Raw genomic sequence first — 21,970 nt, forward strand, 5'->3', positions numbered from 1 at the left:
TCAAGTCCAACTGTTAGTCCAGCACTGCCAGGTCACCACTAAACCATGTCCCTCAGCACCACATCTACATGGCTTTTAAATTCCTCCAGACATAGAGCATCTACCACCTCTCTGGCCAATCTGGGCCAATGTCTCACCACCCTCAGTGTCAAAAAAATTTCTCCCTCTAGTCTAAATCTCCCTCTTTTAGTTTAAAAACATCCACCCTTGTCCTGTCACACTCTGTGGAACCTGCTCTAGTTGCAGATGTCCCTGATGACTGCAACATGCTGTTGGACCAGATGGCTTTTAAAGGTCCCTTCCCACCCAAACCGTAGTTTCATTATCTGTAGGCTTACTTGTTATTATATAATAAGGTGTTGCTGAAAATTAATCTCTCTGTATGGAATACATAAATTGGTAGCCACAGGAAGTCGTATTGCAGCCAATCTTATTCAAGCAACTTTGAGGAGGCTGGCCTGTGTAGACATTGTGTTAGACAGCACTTCAATTCCTTGGGCACAAAATAAATTCAAAGAAAAGGAAAAAAAAGAACCCAATCTCTGAGACTCTTAGAAGAGTTGGCAATAACTGTTTACTTGGAAAGAACTGGATGGATTTGAGTTGTCAGAGGTGAAGAAGCAAAGCAAAGGAAACACACTTGTCTCTTCTTGTAGGTCTACACATATGATATGCTTCATCACCAAGGATGGATCCTCTGTCTTGCACTTTGTCACAAACAAGTCAAAATTAGAAGAAAGCCGCCTCTGAGAGAACTTGTTACCTGCCAAACCAAAGGATTATGCCACTGCCAGAGACAGTGCTCACAGCTGGGCTGTTCCTGTTGGCATGGTTATTTAGAGGAGGCCAAAACAAGTGGTCTACATTTATTTCTGTAGGACTTAAGTCTACAAAAATCTGTTTCTTCCTCAAAGCTAGAATATTTCACCACAGGGTGGTTGATTGTTCTGTCACAGCAGGATTTGGTCTTGGCTTAAAAAAAACACCAACCAAACCAAAAAAACATTGCCACTAATTAGGAAGTCAAAAATGTATACAGATTTCTTGGTCTATGCACTAAATGTATATGAATTTGTAGGTGTAAGAATGACATGAATTGTAAGGGTAACTGTTGACCTGAACTTTCCAAACATTCCCCCATGCTGTGTGACTGGGAGTAAGAAATGAAGCTCAGTTAACTCTTTTCTCTTACGCATGAAGAAACATCTCATGTTTCAGGCATTTACCCCTCTCCAGGGTAAGGACTGCCTTTTTCTTTTGTGTACCGACAGGAAGCAGACAGCAAAGCGAGTTATGAGAGGAAAGTAATTTTGAGGAGAAAATGACTTGTGGGACACTGCTTGAAGGCAGTGCATTTGCTGATAGCAAATCATTATGATTCAGATGCTGTTTAGAAAGCGAACAAAAAAAGAGAGTAGGTTGAAAAGAGCTGAAGTCACTTCAGATTTCACTGAAGGCATCAAGGCTGAATACACTAACTGCAATAACACATAATTGGATGGTACCTTTATATTTCACTATGGAGGTAGGACAAAGCTGGGGCTTTGCAGTCTCTGCCTCTCAGGTCTCCTGTTGTTTCAGTGGTGGAAAATATCTGTTTGACCCTGACCTTGTGCTAGCTTGTTCATACTGGCCCTGGTCTACAGGGGAAGGCTGACCCTGCAGAAGGGACACAGCTTGTGTTGTTATACCTGCATTCACAGAGGAGACATGGCAAGGAGGAGTTACCAGAGGTGTACGTTTCTTCTGAAGCTTCTTCATAGCCTCCTAAAACCAGGATTGTGATGCAGTTAGAACATCCAGTGGATAGAAAAAGCCAGCTGCCAGCACAGTTCAGTAGCATTAGTCCCCATCCTCCAAATGTGAGTGGTCCTGCAAGTGACAGTGGCATTGTGTGCATGTGGGATCAGTTGGCTCCTGAAAAACCCTAATCACTTCGTCCAGGCTACAAAGAGCTGCTCCTTCTATTTGGTTAATGAATCCAAGCATAAAAGCAACATGTGACAAACTAACCATGAAAGAAAAGCCTCATTAATGTATCATTCTAAAATGACAATTATAAAGATGTCGTAAAGGGCAATCAGGAGGAATAAATTTTCATTAACTGTTCAGGAACATGCTGACAAATTGCAGAAGCTTCTCAAATTTTAGTACAGATCATTCAGCCTCTGGAGATTATTTACCGAAGTTTGCTGTTTTCCTCAGATATTCCTTTTTGTGCTAGTTTTTTAGGGAGTCATCTGATCAGGAAACAAAGACAATATAATATGAAGTGGGTGACAAATCACATTCTACAAACAACACAGCAGACATGAACTATATATATACTAATTGGGCTGCAAACAATTCTCAATGAGAGTATGGATAATCAAGAAACAGTTGTTCCTTTGGCTAAACGTTTCCTCCTATTTGCAAGCACACAGTCACCAGTGCTGCCTGCTTAAATTGGATCTCTTCACACTGGAGGGACTATCTACCCACAGTACAAACCACATACACTGTGGTGGAGCCCTTAGAGATTTCATCTTGAAAAGGGTTTTAACATGCCCAAATCCTATCTACTTCTAAGACAGCTCTGATTATTATGCCACTTTTAAGATCATAACCCAGTAATTTTAATTGCTGTAACATGTTTTATTTTGTTGTTAAATTGTCATCAGTCCATTCATGGGAATGTTTCTGTGGCAGCTGAGTCAATGAAAGAGAGGAAATGTCTTCCATCTTCCAGCCACATTCCATCTGGGACAGCTGTGCCTCCCTCCTGTAGTGTGGAATGGGTGCTGTGTGCAAGGCTGCTTTATATTGCCATCCCAGGGGTGTCTCCAAAACACTTTTTGATGTAAAAGCACAAAGTAACTTTATTAAACAGCACTGGTCCCAATATGGACCTCTGAAGGACATCACTTGCCACCAATCTCCATCTGGACATTGAGCCATTGACCACTACCCTCTGGATCAACCATAGAACCAATTTGACTTGTCTGAGGTCTAGAATGCTACCCAGAGGGACTTGGACAAGCTTGAGAAGTGCACCTATGTGACCATCATGAGGTTCAACAAGGCCAAATGCAATGTCCTGCACCTGGAGCAGGGCAATCCTCAGTATCAATCCAGGATGGGAGATGATGGGATTGAGAGCAGCGCAGTGAGAAAGACCTGAGGGTGCTGGTGGATGAGAAGTTGAACATAAGACAGCAATGTGTGCTCCCAGCCAGGAGCCCACCATGTCCTGGGCTGATACCCAGAAGCATGGGCAGCAGGTGAAGAGAGGAGATTCTACCCCTCTGGTCCACTCTACTGAGACCCCACCTGCAGAGACCCCTCATCTTAGGAGTCTGCAGCACAGCAGAGATATGGACCTGGTGGAGCAGGGCCACAGGAGGCCACAGCAATGATGAGAAGGCTGGAAGCCCTCTCCTGTGAGGTCAGGCTGAGAGAGTTTGGTTTCTTCAGCCTGGAGAAGAGAAGGCTCCAGGGAGACCTTCTTGGGGCCTTTCAGTGTGTAAAGGGGCCAGACAGAAAGCTGGGAACAGACTTTTTATCAGGGCGTCTTGTAAAAGGACAGGGGGCAATGGCTTTAAACAAGAATAAGGACGATCAGACTAGATAGAAAGAAGTTTTTGACACTAAGAGTAGTGAGACTCAGGCCCAGGCTGCCCAGAGGTTCCTGCTGACTGCAGAGGGGTTGTACTGGATGACCTTTAAAAGTTCCTCCCAGCCCCAACCAGTCTGTGACTCCATAAGGGTGCAGCCGCCGGAGATCCATGAAGTAGCACTGTGGCGGATGTGCTGTGACGGGAACTGCCAAAAGGCTTCTTTAAACCTAAACTTCAGCTGATAAATGCAGGGTTTATAACTCTTACCCAGAGCAGCCTCATGCCGGTGCGCACAGGCTGCGCTAATCAGACCCTTCCAGGTGTTCTGAGGCTCCCAGCTGGGCCAACCCCCGGGGGCCCGCGTCCGTATTTTTGCCTTCGCCCGGCGGCCTGCTGAGGCGCGGGGGAGGGCTGTGCTGCCCACAAATGCTGTTTTCGGGGGCGCTGGGCTGGGCTGGGCTGGCGATCGCAGTGCTCCTGCTCCTCCTCCTTCTCCCTCCTCCTCGTTCTTCCCGCGGCGCCGGGCGCGCTGCAGCGGCCGCCCCGCACAGCCTTTGCGGCTCCCCGCACCCATCATGGCTGCGTGTGCCGGGCCCCGAGCCCCCCAGCCTCCTGTCCTCTTCTTTTTCCTCCTTTTCCTAATGCTGCTGGGCGGCTGCGGGGCCAGGCTGACCCCGGAGCCCCCGCCACCACCGCCACCGCCGAGCCCCGAACCTCAGCCCCTGCCCGAGTCGGCTCTACAGAAACCCACCGTGCTCCTGGCTATCATCGCCCGTAATGCAGCACACACGCTGCCCCACGTCCTCGGCTGCATCGAGAGGCTGGACTACCCCAAGAGCAGGATCGCTCTCTGGTAAGGAGAGGCGGGGTGGCGGTGTGAGGCACCCCTGCGCCGGGGCTTGTGGCCTGGCCCCGGGGGGACGAGCAGAGCGCCGGGTACCCCAGTCCCCGGTTGTGCATGGCTAGGAGTCCAGCTGCCTCTGTAGAGAGAGTTTTTTGGGAACCGGCAGCATGGCTTGCCCGGGAAGGTGGAGAGGGGGTTTCCCCTTACCTCCGGTCGGCCCTTCCCGCTCTGCGGTGGGAGCGGGGCTGCCGAGCCTGCCCCGGCAGCACAGGTAGCCGGGTTTCGGGCACCTCTGCCTGGCCAGGCACAGGGGGAAAGCGGCAGCGAACCGAGGGAGCCGCTCCCACCTAAGAGTCGGCGTTTGGCTTTGGCACGCTGGGGAACAGTCGCCAGCCCGTCCGGACGAAGGGCAAGGGGTCCCCCGAGGGCCTCCCTGCCGCCGGAGCAGCGAGAGGGCTCTGCGGTAGCGGCAGGAGAGGAGGTTTTCCAGCGAAGCTGGCTTGAAGCCTGAGAATATTCATCGCCTGAGCATTTGTCCAAATCCGCAGAGACGAGACACTAATGGAGAGCCGGGGTGGGAGCGTGGGTTTGGCTCCGTGGCTGGTAAATACCGGGCTTTGTGGGGAGATGGCCGGGGTCTTGCCAGGGCTGGAGAGCAGGCGTGCTGGGTAGGTGCTGATGGGCATTGAAAAGGAGCATTGTTGCTGGGCTGCAGTCTCAGGGATGGATTCAAAGATGTATTCAGAAATCACAGCATGGGGGCAGCTGTGGCAATGAAATGTGTGTCGGGATGGAGGCATTAGACCAATTTAGGAACGGGTCAATCTGCCTATATTTCTAAGGGTAAAAAGAAGAAAGAAATAAGAGTCTTTCAACCTGACGTAAATGTTGAGACAAACCAGAATTGCTTGGAAGGGCTCAGACCGGATTTAATATGGTACGCGTATCAAGTAAGAAATGGTGCCGTAGGACCTGATCCAAAGTTCACTGAAATCAGTGATAAGAATTCTGTTGACTTAAAGTCAATGAAGTTTTACTTTGTATAATAGGGTGTGGGGAAGATCTCTCCCTCATGAGTGGTCATTGTCCTGAAGTAGACAGCATTAGATGTTTCTGTGCGTGCTTCAGGAATGCAACTGTTAACTTGTCTTCAGGTATTCCACCAGTCTTTGCAGAAAATCTGTGGCTGGTACAATCAGCCCATGGCTCTTATTTTTTCCATGTGTTTTTTTTTTTTTTTTTTTGTTTGTTTGTTTGTTTGTTTGTCTTTTCCTCTTTTGAAATTAGATTGGGGTATCAGCCCAAATGTGTTGTGCCACATGAATGTGGCTGTGGAATTACAAGGTGGTATGGGGCAGGGGGTGAATGTAGGTCTCGCCTGTTTGTGGGTCCATGACTCTACTTTTATTTGTGTCAATAGGAATTTTGCTGGTTTGGATTTCACCTTAGCAGATGTATGTTTGAGTAGATACCATCAGACCCTACATGTGGACTGTGATTCAGCTAAGCTTGGTGTTTTTAAAACCTGGTGGGAGTTTGATCACCAGAGCAGGGTGTATCTTGAAATGCCTCTTGCTGTAGAAGTGCAGAATAAGTTTGGGTTGTTTGTGAAGTCCTGCAGAACATTGGTTGGCTCTACAGTGTTTTTAGCCAGTTGGTTGCATTATCCTTACTTCACTTAAGGTCTCTGCAGTGTTGTGTGGGGACTGTTCATGAAATAACAATGTAACATAACTTAAAATATGCTAAGATTCTTGGGAGAATATCACTCAACTTTAAAGAAGATTGTGCATGATCACAAGTCATGGTTAAATGGAAAATCTGCTGTTGAAAATGTCAAGCATTATAAAATGAGAATGACTAAAATGTCTTGGTCACTGAGAAGGAAGTTCTATAGATGTTTTGAGTTGCTACAGTTGCTTCACTTCATCTCCCTAGTAAGATGAGCTGGGGCTATTCAGGACATCAAAGTACCCACCAAGAGGAAGCTCAGGTATGGTGCCTATCAAGTCTCTTGAGAACAAGTGAAACAATACAGTCCACTTTTAGAAGCATCTGGCATTTCAGACTTCATGCCTGATAGAGTCCTTTCAATAAATAATTCCAGGATTTACCTGTGCTGTGGCATTACTGAGATAGCTTGGTGTGAGGGGCAGTGAAGTGGTGGTTGTCAAAAGAATTGCATTCCTTCTCTGCCACTTATGTTCTACTTCAAATTTTCCTTGAGGAAGTCAACATTTTAAAATGCCCAAATGTAGGTCTTGAGAGTGAAAATTAAAACCATACATCATCTCCTGAAGCCCCATGTGCTCTGCCTGTTGCTTGAGGGCTTAAATTCAGCAGTGGGTTCCTCAGACACACTTCTAGGGTGGAAGACTTATGAATGGCAACAAAGATGGGTTAAGAGACAATGAATTAGTTTGAAGCAAGCAATTTTTATTCCATAGCCTTTATCTGTTAATCTCCATTAGCCTGATACTGTCCAAAAGATGTACAGTGGACAGTCATGTGTTGGTCTTAATTCTGACTTCTCCATTGCTGTGTTTGTGAGCAACCTCAGGACTTGCTGACTACTAATGAATTGAACAGGCAATTTGGTCTGGAGCCAGCTGGCGTGTGGTAACCCATGTCCTTTCAGTTAAACACTTCCTTTCTTTCTTCCTTCCTCTTCTGAGAATCAGGAACTGTGTCCAGACTACCTCCTGGGGATGATCCATGGCATGTATTAACCCTTGTCTTGGAGAGTACTGGGGGGATCACCCTACTGGCCAGATCACCCCAGGATTATACTTACGATGTAGCAGTGGGAAGTTCTGTGAAACAGTGCTCAGGTCTTTGTCTGGGCCCTGCTTAGTGGCCAAAGGCACTTTGTCTCAGAGACATTGATGCTGGCCACTAAGATGGGAACGGCAAAGACTCCCTGCCTTAGCAGCACAACCCAACTTCCTTCTCTGCTCTTCAAGCTGGTGCTTGTGTAGCTCTGGAAAAGTAATGCTGGAGATGACAGTTCTTTCTTGTGAAGGAGGAATGGGTCACAGCTCTTGAGTGCTTGTGGAATGATGGCTCAAAAATGCATATGATGGTGTGGGAACTGGAGCATCTCTTTGAGGAGGAAAGGCTGAGAGACCTGGGATATTTAGTCTGGAGAAGAGCAGCCTGATCAATGCTGATCAGTATCAAGCACAGGGAGTAAGAGGATGGGGCCAGATTCTTTTCAGTGGTGCCCAACTACAGGACAAGGAGCAACAGGCACAAACTGGAACCCAGGGGGTTCCACCTGAACAGGGGAAAAAACTTCTTTGCTGTGAGGGTGCTGGAGCAGGCTGCCCAGAGGAGTTAAGGAGTCTCCCTCTTTGCAGAGATTCCAGACTTGCCTGGACATTGTGATCCTGGGCAACCTGCTGTGGGTGACCTGGCTTCAGGAGGTGGTATTGACTAGATGATCTCCAGAGGTCCCTTCCAACCATCACCATGCTGGGATTCACTGAATGCTGTGAGAAACAGGCTAGTGCTCAGCAGCAGTTTCCCTTTAGGAAATAGGGCTGTTGGACCTAAGTCAATCTATTTTTTAGCTAGGGAGTGTTCTTCTAATATTGTCATTGTGTGGCTGCACTTGGCTGTTTACTGGGGTGGGCTGAGCTGTTCTCAGGGCAGTGCCACTGAGGCTCTGTTGTGAACCCAGCCTAAATGAGCTGGCATGTTAGAAGGACTTACTGTATTGTTTGTGTTGGCAAATTGCAAAGGGAGGGGAAAATACTCTTCTTTATCTTGGATAAAAACAGTCAGCAGGCCCCAACCCTCTTTTGGTGTTTTGGGGTTGTTGTTTGTTTGGGTTGGAGGTTTTTTTTTTTGTTTTGTTTGTTTTGTTTGTTTTTTAATGTTAGCAATGCTGACTGTTTATTTGAGATCCATTCAATTATAGCTAAGGAACCTGTCAGTTAGGTTATTCTTTGCTGTAATAGGCAAACTAAAAGTGTGTGTATTCAGCAGTTTATCACGCTGGCTTACACTTTCTTTAGCCTTGGATTAAGTGAGGGTGTAGCAGAGAAAGTTGTCTGTAATTTCATCTTTAAATGCCATAGTTGTGGGCTGTCTGCTCTCTCATCTTTCACTAACCTGGGGATTAAGTGCCTGCATGAATGAGTCGGTGCTTGGAAGCAATAATTAGATTCTTTTGTGCTTGAGGACCTGTGCCTGCTTTGCAGTTTAGAGTGTGCTTGTATTTCAGAAATGATAATGTGAACCATAGGTGAAGTTGGTGGGAAAACTGGACTAAATCCCAGATGAGAGATCAGTGGATATACTGTAACAGAAGCTCCAATGTGTAAGAAGTTTCAGCTTAAAAGAACTAGTTGTACCTGGAAACAGAAGCTGATGAGATCAGTATAATAATTAATTTATATATGATTAGTTTGGGACTAGCTGATGTTACTCTAAGGATTTTCTTCTTCATCAGCGGTTCACTTTTCAAATGTAAAAAGAGAACAATTTCCAGTAAGATTCAGGGTTCATTTGAAACTTTAATGGGTGTTATTACTCACTGGGAAGAATTTGCTTTTAAACTCTGTGCTTTCTGACCTAATTTCCATTTGTGCAGCAAGGTCACTTTAATCTTCATGGTCAGTATTAATCATGTAGGAATGTTGAAGTTCTAGTCTGCTGGCTCTGTCCCTGTTGCTTCTGCTCACTGGGGTTTTGCATCTGTTTGAAATTCGCTTACCTGTGCTGTGATTAAAACTTAGGGTTTAGAAAATGACTTTTCACTTGGCTGGTTGTTTAAACTTCTGGAATTTAGTTTCCAATTCACGTTTGCAGGTATTTGATTCTGTTGTTAAAGCTATATAACAAATAATAGACCAAGTGAGATGGCACTTGCATGCCCTTGGAGTTATGATTCAAGTGATAGTCCTGTTGTGCAAGATTTTGCAAAAAGTCCTTCTGTAGGACTTGTGTTTAGATGACTACATCAGAGAAGGAATGGGAGTAAAATACTTCAATTTTCCAGCTGGGGAAATTCAGGAAGAAATATTAAGTAACCTACACAAGGTTCTTGAAAGTATTAAGACTGGACATTAATTATTAACTTATTAATTTATTTAGTTTTTACCTTTCTTTCTTACTGAGGTCAATTCTACACTAACGTGTAGTAATTTTACTTACTAATAGAGAACCAGAAAAGGCTAAAGAAATTATCCCATCCCTATAGCCACAATAACTTTTTTCTCTTTTGGTCATTTGGGTTCATCTCTCTCATCTAAATCTTGGCAAACTTATGTGAATGGCATCATAAAATGTTCAGTAGAACTATTTGAAAGGAAGCTGAAAATTACTGTTGTGCTTCACTGAGGTCTGCGTGGCAAGACTCAAAATTGCTCTTCAGCTAAAAATTTTGCAGTTCTGAAGAAAAACATTAAATGAAGCATCAGCTGTATGATGGGAATTTGTTGGGTAGCACAGAATCATAGAATGTCAGGGATTGGAAGGGACCTCTAGAGATCATCTAGTCCAACCTCCCCAGCTAACACAGGATCACCAAAGGCAGGCAAATTTTTTTTTTTTTGTTCTGTGCTGACAAATTGCCAGATTCTGATGCTTTTTTGATGCCACTAAAGAGCATCTTGAGTCATGCTTTATATTAGGGTCTGCTAGATATGAATGGGAATAATTGGGGCTGTTCAGCCTGAAGAAGAGAAGGCTCTGGGGAGACCTTATAGGGGCATTCCAGTACCTGAAGGGGCCTGGAAGAAAGCTGGGGAGGGAGGGACTTTTTTTCAAGGGCTTGTAGTGATAGGCTGGGAGGGAATGGATTAAAGCTTGACGACAGTAGATTTAGACTGGAGATTAGAAATAAATTTCTCACAGTGAGGGTAGTGAGACGCTGGAACAGGTTGTCCAGGGAGGTTGTTGATGCCCTCTCCCTGGAGGTGTTCAGGGCCAAGTTGGATGAGGCCTTAAGCAACCTGGACTAGAGGAAGATGTCCCTGCCCGTGGTGCGAGGGTTAGAACTAGATGATCTATAAGGTTTCTTCCAACCCAAACCATCCTAGGGTTCTATAAATCAGCATTGGGGTCTTGCACAAAATGAGTAAAGAGTCCTCCAGAGGTGAGGGGATTACAGTGTAAACATGATGTTAGGAATTCTGTAAAACTAGTGAATATAATACATGGTGCATGTTTGATTTGTGGTCTGAATCCTGCATGTTCCATATCTTTGAAAACACAGCCGTTTCTTTTGGCTGCTGTCTTTTGGCAGCTACATTTTGAGACAGGTCTGCCGCATCAACCTTTTGTCTGTCACTAATGGTGTTGTCTATCTGGTGCCTTGGTGTTGTGTTTAGAGGCTAGGTGCCAATAAAATAATATGTTTTCTCAAAGGAACAGCTGGGCAGAGTTTGATATCAAAGGTGGTTGTTTATTTTAAGCCTTTGGATGATATCAGAGGTCAGGGAGAACTAGCTTTCAAGTTACAAAGTAGAGGTGAAAAGATCTCAGTGTTGTCTAGCTCATTCCTGCCTAGGGCATGATCCTGTTTCATCCCTGCTTTGTCTGTTGCCTAGGGTTGGGATTCCTCAACCAGTCAAGGCTGAAGAGTGTCAAGGCTGTGTGTTGTCACTTCAACTGAAGCCTGTTCAAGTGTGGGAGAAGTGGTAGGCAGCTGTGGGTGTGTCAGTTAGAGGACCAGCTGCAACCAGGCTTGGCTGTAAAGTGCTGGTGTTAATTGGTCCCTTAAAAAAAAAAAAGAGGCAATTTCACTTGTATATGTCTGGTATACAAACTGTTTCAGCTCCTTAACTACTGTTCCAGTGAGATAATCACTAGCAAGGAATGTCTCAGAAATTAGTATCAACTGAGGGTGAGTCTAGAAGAGTGGCAGATCTTTGGGATGAAGACAAAACTTTCAAAGGTTGTTGTCCCAATAGCTTTTTCCTTTCTCTTTTCCATGCTCTTTTTGCTAAATTGAGCATATCTTCTTGTCAGAAAGCTGTTTTATCACTGCTAGTCAGCCGCCTGAAGAAGAGACTCCAGCTGGGGCATGGTTGGTTCCTGAAAGGCATGGCATGGACCTGCCCTAGGAGCTTTTGCTTGGGGGACCAGAGACAAGCTAGCAGAGCAGGTAGCCCTGTTGCCTGTTGGGGTGTAGGCTGAGCCATAGATTGAAGGGCATTTTTGATCTCTTATGTGAAGTATCACAGCACCTGCAAGTATTTATCCAAGTCCCCTGTGACTGAAAGTCTTCATGTACTGAGTCAGAATTCTCTAAAAATAGAGCCATGACACATGGTGTGCAGAACATTGGGAGCTGCCCGTCACCAGCACTCTCTGTCGCTCTTTGGTCTTGGGGGACTCCATGAAAGACCATATGGGCTAGATGACTGAGACGATGCAGGGTCCTGTCTGTCAGAACCTGGAATTTCCTTCCTGTGGGGTGTCTCAGACTTAACATTATTTCAGTATATTTATGTGCATCTAATTTCCTTTATTTCAGTGAAACATACTGTACATTGATGCTGCTTATCGCCAGGGTGGATTAGAGATAAATGAGGCCCACATGCATCAAAAATTCAGGCTAAGGAACAACAAGGATGAAAAAATCCACCTCTGTAAGGCCATCTACTGCCAGGATGCCCAGATTCTTCATACAGGCACATGGCACTGCTGCTAGGCTTGTCAGTAAAGATAAAAGGACTTTTATTCTTTCAATGGAACTGCCCAATTTACTGCATTCAGTGCCCAATCCCAATCTTTAAATGTGGAAATAATTGAGGTTGGTTACGTGTGTGTATGCGCATTCATAGAATCATAAAACTGGGAAGAGGCTTTTAAGCTCATCAAGTCTGACTGTTAACCCAGCACTGCTAGGTCACCACTAAACCATGCCACTCACACCACATCTACACAGCTTTTAAATCTCTCCAGGGGTGGGGACTCCACTACTGCTCTGGGCAGCCTGATCCAGGCCTTGGCAACCCTTTTGGGGGAAGAATTGTTCCTAATCACAGAATCATTGAGGCTGGAAAAGACCTTTAAGATCATTGAGTCCAATTGTCCAACCTAACTCTCCCCTGGTACAGCTTGACCATGCATGTCTGTATGTGGTGTCCTTGGACCAGAGTACTTTTGTTTCTGTAGAAGGACTCCAATTTTCTTCATGGAAAGTTAGCAGGGAACCTGATAATTATGTGATGATTTAAGCCTTTTGCCAGCTGATTGTGGAAGTGGTATGTGCTTTTGTTCTGGTTTTGCTGGGACAGAATCACAGAGTCTGCAGGCCATTAGCAGTTTAGAGTCAGCCAGGGCAATTGACTTGAGCTGGCTGCAAAGGTATCTCAGGCCATAAACACCATTTTTGGTCTTGCTGAGAATGGGGAGCCTCCTGCTTGGGCTTCTGCTCTTCTTTGGGCTCTTCTTGGCTCTGTTCCTTTTCTCCTGCTCTTGAGCACTGCTTTCCCATTTATTGTGACCACTGTACATTCACTGGGCTGAGTATAACTTTTAGGTAGTTTATATTTGCATTGGTATTAGTTTTCTTGTTTCATTAAATCCATTTTAATTTCAGCTTATGGGTGTCCTCTCCTTTTCTCCAATCCCCCTTCTCTGCTTTGATCATGGGGTGATAGAGCAATGCTAGAGTTTTAGCTCTGGACAGGGGCTAAATGTAGACAGCTTTCAAAGTGGAGTAGTAATTTCATGAAAACCACTTTGGTTGTGATGTTTTCTAATGTAGCTTGTTGAACTTCTTGACAGATGTAGCCCTGCTAAATAAATACCTTAATTTCATACTAGACGCTGAGTAAGGAGTTCCACTGTAGCGGACTGGAATTGTGTTCATGCAGTATTATGATTTTGTGAGAGTAATGGTCACTTGAGATAGCTATAAGACATGCTGGGAAATGAGACTTCCTTATGCAGGAGTGGAGGCTGGTATGAAGGACAAGAGCAAATGGCCTTAGTTTGTGCCAGGGCAGGTTTATGTTGAACACCTGGAGGTGTTCAAGAAACACATGGACATGGCACTTACAGCCATTAAACTATCTCCCTGGTGGTCTCAGATCGACCTCTATCTTAGAGGTCTTTTCCAAACAAAACAATTCTGTGATCTTCTCCTGTCATTCTGACAAATACACGTTTTCACCAAAGTTCATCCTTGCTCCTTATCCCTGGGACTCTTAAAACACTGGTTCAGCTTTGGTGCTATCATGATGCCTGTGAAGTTGTGATGCATGGAAGTGAGCAGGTTTCTAGCTGTTGCCATGTCTGTATGTGCTGCTAGGAATGACAGATCTCTTCTAAAGATAAGCACATCTTGGTCTGGATCAGAATATGCATTAACTTTGAGGCTGTGTCCCCTGCCATGACTCCTGAGGATCCAAATTTCTGCTGAAGCAGAATGATAGAATGGTGGGGATTGGAAGGGACTTCCAGAGATCAAGTCCAGCCCTCCTGCCACAGCAGGGTCATGTAGAACATGTCATGCAGGAACACATCCAAGTGGGTCTTGAAAGTCTCCAGAGTAAGAGACTCCATAGCCTCTCTGGGCTGCCTGCTCCAGGGCTCCATCACCTTTAAAGAATTTTTTTCCTTACGTTGAGGTGACACTTCCTGTGTTCGTTTGTGCTTATTGCCCCTTGTCCTAACACAGGACACCAGACTGGCCTGTTCTTGACACCCACCCTTCACATATTTATAAACCTTAATAAGATAAAAGATAGTGGGAATCCATGTAAACTACAGGGGCGTGGTAGGACCCATGAAAGCTCTTTCACATTAGTTTTGGAAAATAGCTCCCAGAGGGATTTTTGTTTATTTGTATATTTATTTTCCTGTAAGGAGAAAAATCTGGGTTTTATTTATACTTCCCCCTCAGACAGGACATAGGCTTCCCTTAATTCTAAATTGATTCTTTGCTTATTTTTACTCTTTGATCCCTCTCCAGAAGCAAGGTTATACAGGGCTGCAGTCTGGCTTGAATTTTGCCCAAAGGCAAAAGCTAGGCTGCATTAACTGTGAAGTGTTTAGTTTCTATCCCAAAGCTGATAGCAGGTGATTATCTCTTCAATTAGCAGATTGGAGTCTTGGTTTTGCTACTTGCTCAAAAGCTCCTCTTAAAACAGTTGCTGTGTTGTACCTTTTTGGGGTAGATTAGGAATTTGTGGCTGTAGTTCTGGGTTATTTCCTCAGTACGTTTCAAGTATTCTTGTGCTTAGGAAAACTGGAGGAAAAGGCTGCCTTCAGCATTCATCTAGTCCAACCCCCTGCTAAAGCAGGGTCACCCACAGCAGGTTGTCCAGGATCCCAATGAACAGGTGGGTTTGGAGTCTCTCAAGGAGGAGACTTAACCTCTCTGGGCAGCCTGCTTCAGGGCTTCAGCACTCTCACAACAAAGAAGCTTTTCCTTCTGTTCAGGTGGAACCTCTTGGGGTTCCAGTTTGTGCGATTGTCTCTTCTCAGTGGCACCCAGTGACAGAACAATCTGGCCCCATCCTCTTGCTTTCTGCCTCTTAGCTATTGCTGAGCATTGATCAGATCCCCTCTCAGGCTGCTCTTCTCCAGGCTAAACAGTCCCAGGTCTCTCAGCCTTTCCTCCTCACAGAGATGTTACAGTTCCTTCAACATCTTTGTAGCCCTACCCTGTACTCTCTCCACTAGATCCCTGTCTCCTTGCCCTTGTTGAATTTGTGACATGGGGGTTAAACATTACTATGACACACATCCCTCCCTCCCCTGGTCAATTTTCCTTCCGTTTATTCATTCAAATCCATGAATTATTCACCCACAAACTTCAGCCAAGTCTACTTCAGCAAGTTTCCCTAGTCAAACCAATATAGATGCTGTGTCATTAGACAGTCAAAAGCCATCTTATGCCAAGTCCTAGGAGGAGGTTAATTAGTAAGTGTGAGCTTTGGCCAACTAGGAAAAGCCATGAGAAACTTTCAGTTCCTGTAGTCTAGAAGGCAAAGAGGAACATGAACTTTAAAGCTTTGCAGCAAGATTTTCTTGTTCAGTCATCAGCAATTACCAGCTCATGTGAGGATTCAGGGGTATTACATCATCTTTACATCAAAAAAATAAACCAACATGTTTAAGTGTTAAAATCTCATTAGAGAGGAGCTTCTGAGGTTTGGTGTTTGCTGCAGAGAGAACAGGTGCTTAGCATTGACCTTGGCTGCACTGCCTCAGCTGTTTTCCCTGATGCCTGCTGGAGTGTGGTCCTTGGCTGCTTCATCCTGCTGCCTGCCAGCAGGGAAGTGACTTTTTGAGAGAGTTCTGTCTCCCAGCTGCAGCTCAGTGTGAGAAGATAAATAGGGACTGCAGGAGTGACACAACCCATGGAGAGGAGTGATGGAGGACAGGCTGGAGTACTTATTTTGCTTTCCTGGGGAACCTGTTTTCAGGGCTGTCTTGCATGGGAAATCCCAGGATCCAGAGATTTAGCTGCTGATTTGCTGCTCTGTGGAGTTTCAGTGCTGGGATGCGTATTAATGCTATTAACTCCCCTTAAGGTTTATTGAGGGTGTGGTTTTGCTCTTGAAAACTCTTCTTAAATGAATAGTGTCCCATCTCATAGTCTAACCAGAACTTGAATTTGACACCATAGACTCTTAGAATGTTTTAGATTGGAAGGGATCATGAAAAGCCATCTAGTCCAGCCTCCACTGTAGTTAGCAGGGGTATTTTCAGCTAGAGCAGGTTGCTCAGAGCCCCATCCAACCTGACCTGGAATGTGTTCAGGTGTGGGGCATCTACCACCACGCTGGGCAACCAGTTCCAAGTGTTTTACCACCCTCAGTGGCAGTGACAAAACCATTTAAAGCTAAATGAAAAGCTAATAGTGCAAATCACTGTGAACAGCAAGAATCCTCACAATAAAAGACATTGAACAATGAAAAATTGCAGAAAGTGTATGAATAGGGCAAAGGCTTATGTTTTTGTTTTGGAAAATGGCAGAAGTGATGCTAAGAAAGGTTCTGGTGTTTTCAGGAACAGATGGCCTGCATTTTATTTTTCTATAGATTCATAGAACAGTTTTGGTTGGAAAAGGTCTTAAGATCATTTAGTCTAACCATTCTCTAATTCTACCAAGGCTGATGCTAAACCATGTCCCTCAGCGCCACATCTCTGCCTCTTAAACAGCTCCATGGATGGGGATTCAGCTACTTCCTGGGCAGCCTCTAGTATCTGAGAACTTTGAGTGAAGAATTTTGAGTGAAGAATTTTCTCCTAATATCCAGCCAAAACCTCTCCTGGTGCAACTTGAGGCCATTTCCTCTCATCCTATCACTTGTACTAGGGAGAAGACACCAACCCCCACCTGGCTCCAACCTCCTTTTGGGGAGTTGTAGAGAGCAAGATCTTCTGTCAGCCTCCTTTTCTCCAGACCAAACAACCCCGGTTCCTCACCCCCTCCTCACAAGACTTGTGTTCTGGACCCTTCACCAGCTTTGTTGCCCTTCCCTGGACCCGCTCCAGGACCTCAGTGTCCTTCTTGAAATGAGGCATCCCAAAACTGAACCCAGTACTCAGTGTGGCATTGCTATGCTGAGTACAGGGGAACAATCACTACCCTAGTTTTACTCACCTACTGCTGATACAGGTCAGGATGCTGTTGACCTTCTTGGACATTTGAGCACACCACTGGCTCATATTCAGCAGGCTGTCTCAATCAAATTCCTGTGTGTCCAGTTACGATCTGTTGTAAGCAGATCCCTCTGGAACAAGCTGTTAGTTTTGGGGTCATCGTGGTTAGGAGTACGATTTGGAAACATGAAGCTGCTGTTGGATACTGTGTGGCTGGCATAGGTGGGACAAAGGCTGCTGTTGACGCAGGTGCATTGCTTTTTATTGTCTGTTAGTGTATGTACAGAGTTTCTAGCTATAATTCTACTAGTGTCAATGCTTGGAACTTCATAGCTTCTGTAGTTTGGCTTGGTTCTGTCTTCAGTGTCCTCAAGATGGAGATGGGGTTTTGGTATAGGTGAATTCATTCTCTTCTCTTTTGCTGTATGGACCAGCTTGTGGCAGGGTTAGGCTTGGGGAGTTTCAAGCAGCTGTATACTGTGATAGTAGTAGATTATTGGAATCTTGGAGGTTTAGGAAGAGACCTGTTGCATGCTATTCTGTGCTGTTGGGGTGTGCTTGTATCTGGCTTAGGGACAAAGATGGAGAATGTAAAGGTTCTAGACTCCAAAATATTCTGTAGAGCTCACAAAATTAGAGACCAAGGGTTAATGTAGACTCAGACCTGATGTTCTCTTCACATTTCCTGGGGCTTGAAATGAAATGGGCAGTTCTGGTAACCATTGTGAAGAGGCACCAGCATAACCAGTCCACAGAACCAAGCAGGGAACAACAGAGCAGTAGAGCAGCATCATGCTCATTTTTCCATCTCATGCCATTAAGATGTACTTGACTCACTCACATAAATCAGCTTCTGGATGCTGCCAGTGTTTGTTCCAGATGATACATCCTACTTCAGTAGGAAGTTCTGGATGGAGTTTCCATTTAGCTGTCCCTGAGATTACTGGTTTCAGGCTTCTGGAGGAGTCTACCCCGATTTCTGAATAGACTAGCAGAGAATAATAATTGCTTTTGCGTCTTTTGCCCTTTCAAATATTTTCTTCCTTTGACTCTGGCTGTTGGAGACTTTGGTTACACTCATTTTTCAAAACACTCATCTCAAAAAAGTTCAGTGTGTGTGTGCTTGGAATATGAAAATGTCACTGCTGGTAAATGCCTTCTCTTAATTTATGATTTTTAAATGTGTTGTTTTGTTTTACTTAAGGCATGATTAAAAATGCAAATTGGCATTGTTAGATCGTGGAGTGGACTTGTGATACACATTTTGTCACTCCTAGCACACACTCGCGTTCCCCTTCCCAGCTTTGTTTCTCCCACAAACAAGCTGTTTCTTCCACAAATAGTCTTGTCAATGAGTTGTTATTTCAGACCAGTGAGCTCATAGCTGTCTGCTGGCAGAACTCTGCTCTGACTTCACACAAGCGTAGGCTGTTGCCAGGATTTTTTGCCTAATACCTGAGCCTTGAAGGAAGCTCTGTTTTGCAGAACAAGAATCAAGCTGCTACCAGTGGCATTTATGGTGCCTTTGACTACACACATCACTTTTTTTTTTTGGCCCAGCCTGTCTTTGTATATGTGATGTCAATTTAAGGGGGTAAGAATATTACTTAGCCCCAGGGGCTAAAGACAGCAGTAATTTCTGTTCTATACTTGGCAAGTTGCAAAGGCAGTGCAGTGGTGTTAGCTGATCCCACTACCTGTGGAGGACATTGATCACTGTCAGGTTTTATAGAATCATAGAATTGCTTTGGTTGGAGAAGACCTTCAAGATCAAGTCCAACTATTTTCAATCTCTACAAAGACTGGTGCTAAACCATGTCCCTCAGCACCACATCACCATGGCTTTTAAACACCTCCAGGGATGAAGATTAAATCACCTCCCTGCCTGGGGAGCTTATGTCAGTGTCTGAGAACCATTTTGGTGAAGAAGTTTTTTCTAATATCCAACCTAAACCTGCCCTGGTATGACTTGAGGCATTTTCCTCTTCTCCTGTCATTTGTTACCTGGGAGAAGAGAGCAAGCCCCACCTGGCTCCAAACTCCTTTCAAATAGTGGTGAAGGGTGAGAAGGTCTCCCCTCAGCCTCTTTCTCCCTGCTACACAACCCCACTTCCCTCAGCTGCTTCTCACCACACCTGTTATCCAGTCCCTTCACCAGATGTGTTGCCCTTCTCTGGATCTGCTCCAGCACCTCAATGTCCTTCTTGTAGTGAGGGTGCCAAAACTGAACACAAGTCAGTTTTGTATGGCCTCACTAGTGGCAAGTACAGGAGGACAACCAATGCCCTGCTACTGCTGATCCAGGCTGGGATACTGATGACCTTCTTGGCTACTTGGGCACACGTGAGCTCATTCAGCTGGCTGTCAACCAACACCCCCAGGTCTTGCTCTGCTGGGCATTTTGCTCTGTTGTCTGCTGCGAAGTGCATCAGTTGTTGCTGCACTCAGAATGCAGACTGTCTACCCACTGCAGAGAGCCACACAGATCTAATTCACAAGCCATAGCAAGCATAAAATCAGAGGAGCAATTTGCTGAGGAGAGACATGGTTCAAGTATCCCACATTTATTTTTAGCTCATCAGAGTGACATCTCTAGGGTAAAGTAATTGTGTGTTACATCTAACAGCAGTAATCACTCACCTGACCAATCTGACCAGCTTCTACTGCTGCTGCAAAATCTGTAGCCAAGTTGGTTACTACACATAGACTTTTGGGACAGCCCACAAACATAGGAAAACATCTGGTTATAACAGTTTGGACCAAAACTCCAGCCTTTTCTGCTCTGGAGGATGTATTTCTTGTCTATCTACTGAACCAATAAAAGAACATTTTTTCCAAGTCTCTTGAGCTGGCAGTGCAGGGGAGCTATAAAGCTGTGCTGTCTCTGGCCTAGAAGTTAAGTATACGTTTGGAAAAAAAACAAATAAGGAACCAAAGGAACTGAGATTTCAGCTTGTTAGATATTGAATCAGGTTATATGATGATCAGGTTGTAGCTGGACTTGATGATCATGCAGTTGGACTCAGTCTTATGGTTGGACTTGATGATCTTGGAGGTCTTTTCCAACCGTGATGATTCTGTGATTCTATGAATAGGTTAATGAAACACGTTAAACCAAAAGCCTTACTCAGCTGTTAGAGGGCAGAAATAGCTGATATTGAAATGATGTGTAAGGTGTCTACTGCCTGTCTTGGGTGGTGAGGTCTGGAGCCCAAGAAATGAGCTGCTACCTGTAAACATCTTGGTGGCTGTGCTGGTGCAGAAACCCTGTCTGATCTGCCAGTTCTCCTGGGCAGTGACTGAGAAACTGGCAGATGTTTAAGAGAGAACAGAATGGTTTCTCAGATAAGACAGATCAGGTCTCTTGGTTTTCATGAGAAAATCAACTGATTACCTTTTATTTCCTCTAAGAAATCCCTCTAGTGGCAAGTTACTTATATGACATGTTGGCTGGTTGGTTGCAGCTTCGGTATGGATTTTGAATGAAACTCTTGATGGATTAGCTGAAAGACTTCAGAAAACAGGCCTGACACAGTTTCAGGGGATTTTTTTTTTTAATTTGGTATTTTTTTATGAGTGGCAAACAAGGGATGGTAAAATCTTTGAACTGCTTTTGGAGACATTAAGTGGTGCTTTGGCTGTGGCAAGTAGTTAGTCAGATTAAATGATCTGAGCCAACAACATGTGTTTGAAGCCCAGAAGGCCAAAAGTATCCTGGGCTTGCATCACAAGCAGTGTGACCAGCAGGATGAGGGAGGTGATTCTGCCCCTCTGCTCTGCTGAGATCCTGCTTGGAGCAGTGTGCCCAGTTTTGGTGCCACCAGCACAAGAAAGGCATCGAACTGCTGGAGCGAGTCCAGAGGAGGCCACAAAGATGATCAGAGAGCTGGAGAACCTCCCCTGGGGGGATAGGCTGAGGGATTTTGGGCTGTTCAGCCTGGAGAAGAGAAGGCTCTGGGAAGACCATAGAGCCTTCCAGAAGGGGGCTACAAGAAAGATGGGGAGGGACTTTTTACAAGGGCTTGTAGTGATAGGATGAAAGGGAATGGGTTGAAGCTAGAAGAGGGCTGATTTAGACTGGATATTAGGAAGAGATTACAGTGGTGAGACACTGGAACAGGTTGCCCAGGGATGTTGTGGATGCCCCCTCCCTGGGGGTGTTCAAGGTTGGATGAGGCCTTGAGAAACCTGGTCTAGTGAGAGGTGTCCCTGCCCATGGCAGGGGGGTTGGAACTGGATGATCTTTAAGATCCCTTCCAACCCAAACCATTCTATGAATCTGTGGGACACCTTTGAACATAACTTCTAAAAATGTAAAACAGCAGCAGTTAAATTACACAAGTTTCATTTTTGTCTCCTTATACCTCACATTCCTATGTAAAAACCAAAGTCTCCAAAGACAGCCCATGGCTAAAATCCTACAATATTTATATGAAGTAGATAGATATTTTGTAATATGGAAAGCAGTTGTTGCATGATACCTGCTGTTCCCTGTAGTAATACTGGGATTGTGGTTAGGAAGGTGTTAATCACTGGCAGAGCTACTGGATTCTTGCAACCTCAACTGGTAGACTGTGGCCTCACTGAAATGGGACTGTTAATTTCTTCTCAGCTCTTTCATCCTTATGCAATGCCTTGTGATGGATTTATCAGGTATTCTGAGAATTCAGTATTACAGCCTTTGAAATTCCCTGATAGCCCCCAGGGAGTTCAAATGTCCAGGCATGGGAATGCTGCTGGACACATGTTGGGATGCATGCAAGGACTGTGCGGGTCAGAGCGTGTCCCTGGTGGGACAGGCAAGAATAATGCCTGCAGGTGTGTGGGGGAGTCTCTCCACTGAGATTAAAAAGCACTTTATCTTGTGTACTTCATCCACAGGCAGTGGATATATCCAAGCTGTGAAGCTTTTCCATTGGAAATTGTTGGATGAAAAGCTGGACATGAGCCGGCA

The 21,970-nt window shown here is 45.0% G+C and overlaps 1 protein-coding gene across 1 annotated transcript in view; it reads left to right on the forward strand.

Moving 5' to 3' along the window:
- Positions 1–4,171: 4,171 nt before the first annotated feature.
- Positions 4,172–21,970, forward strand: part of COLGALT2 (collagen beta(1-O)galactosyltransferase 2) — a 54,958-nt gene continuing 37,159 nt past the window's right edge. The window contains exon 1 of the mRNA XM_054384198.1: positions 4,172–4,449. Within this exon, the coding sequence (XP_054240173.1) occupies positions 4,172–4,449 (278 nt within the window). The remainder of the gene's footprint in view (positions 4,450–21,970) is intronic.

This window comes from Indicator indicator, chromosome 10 (assembly GCF_027791375.1).
Source record: "Indicator indicator isolate 239-I01 chromosome 10, UM_Iind_1.1, whole genome shotgun sequence".
Classification (NCBI taxonomy): Eukaryota; Metazoa; Chordata; class Aves; order Piciformes; family Indicatoridae; genus Indicator; species Indicator indicator.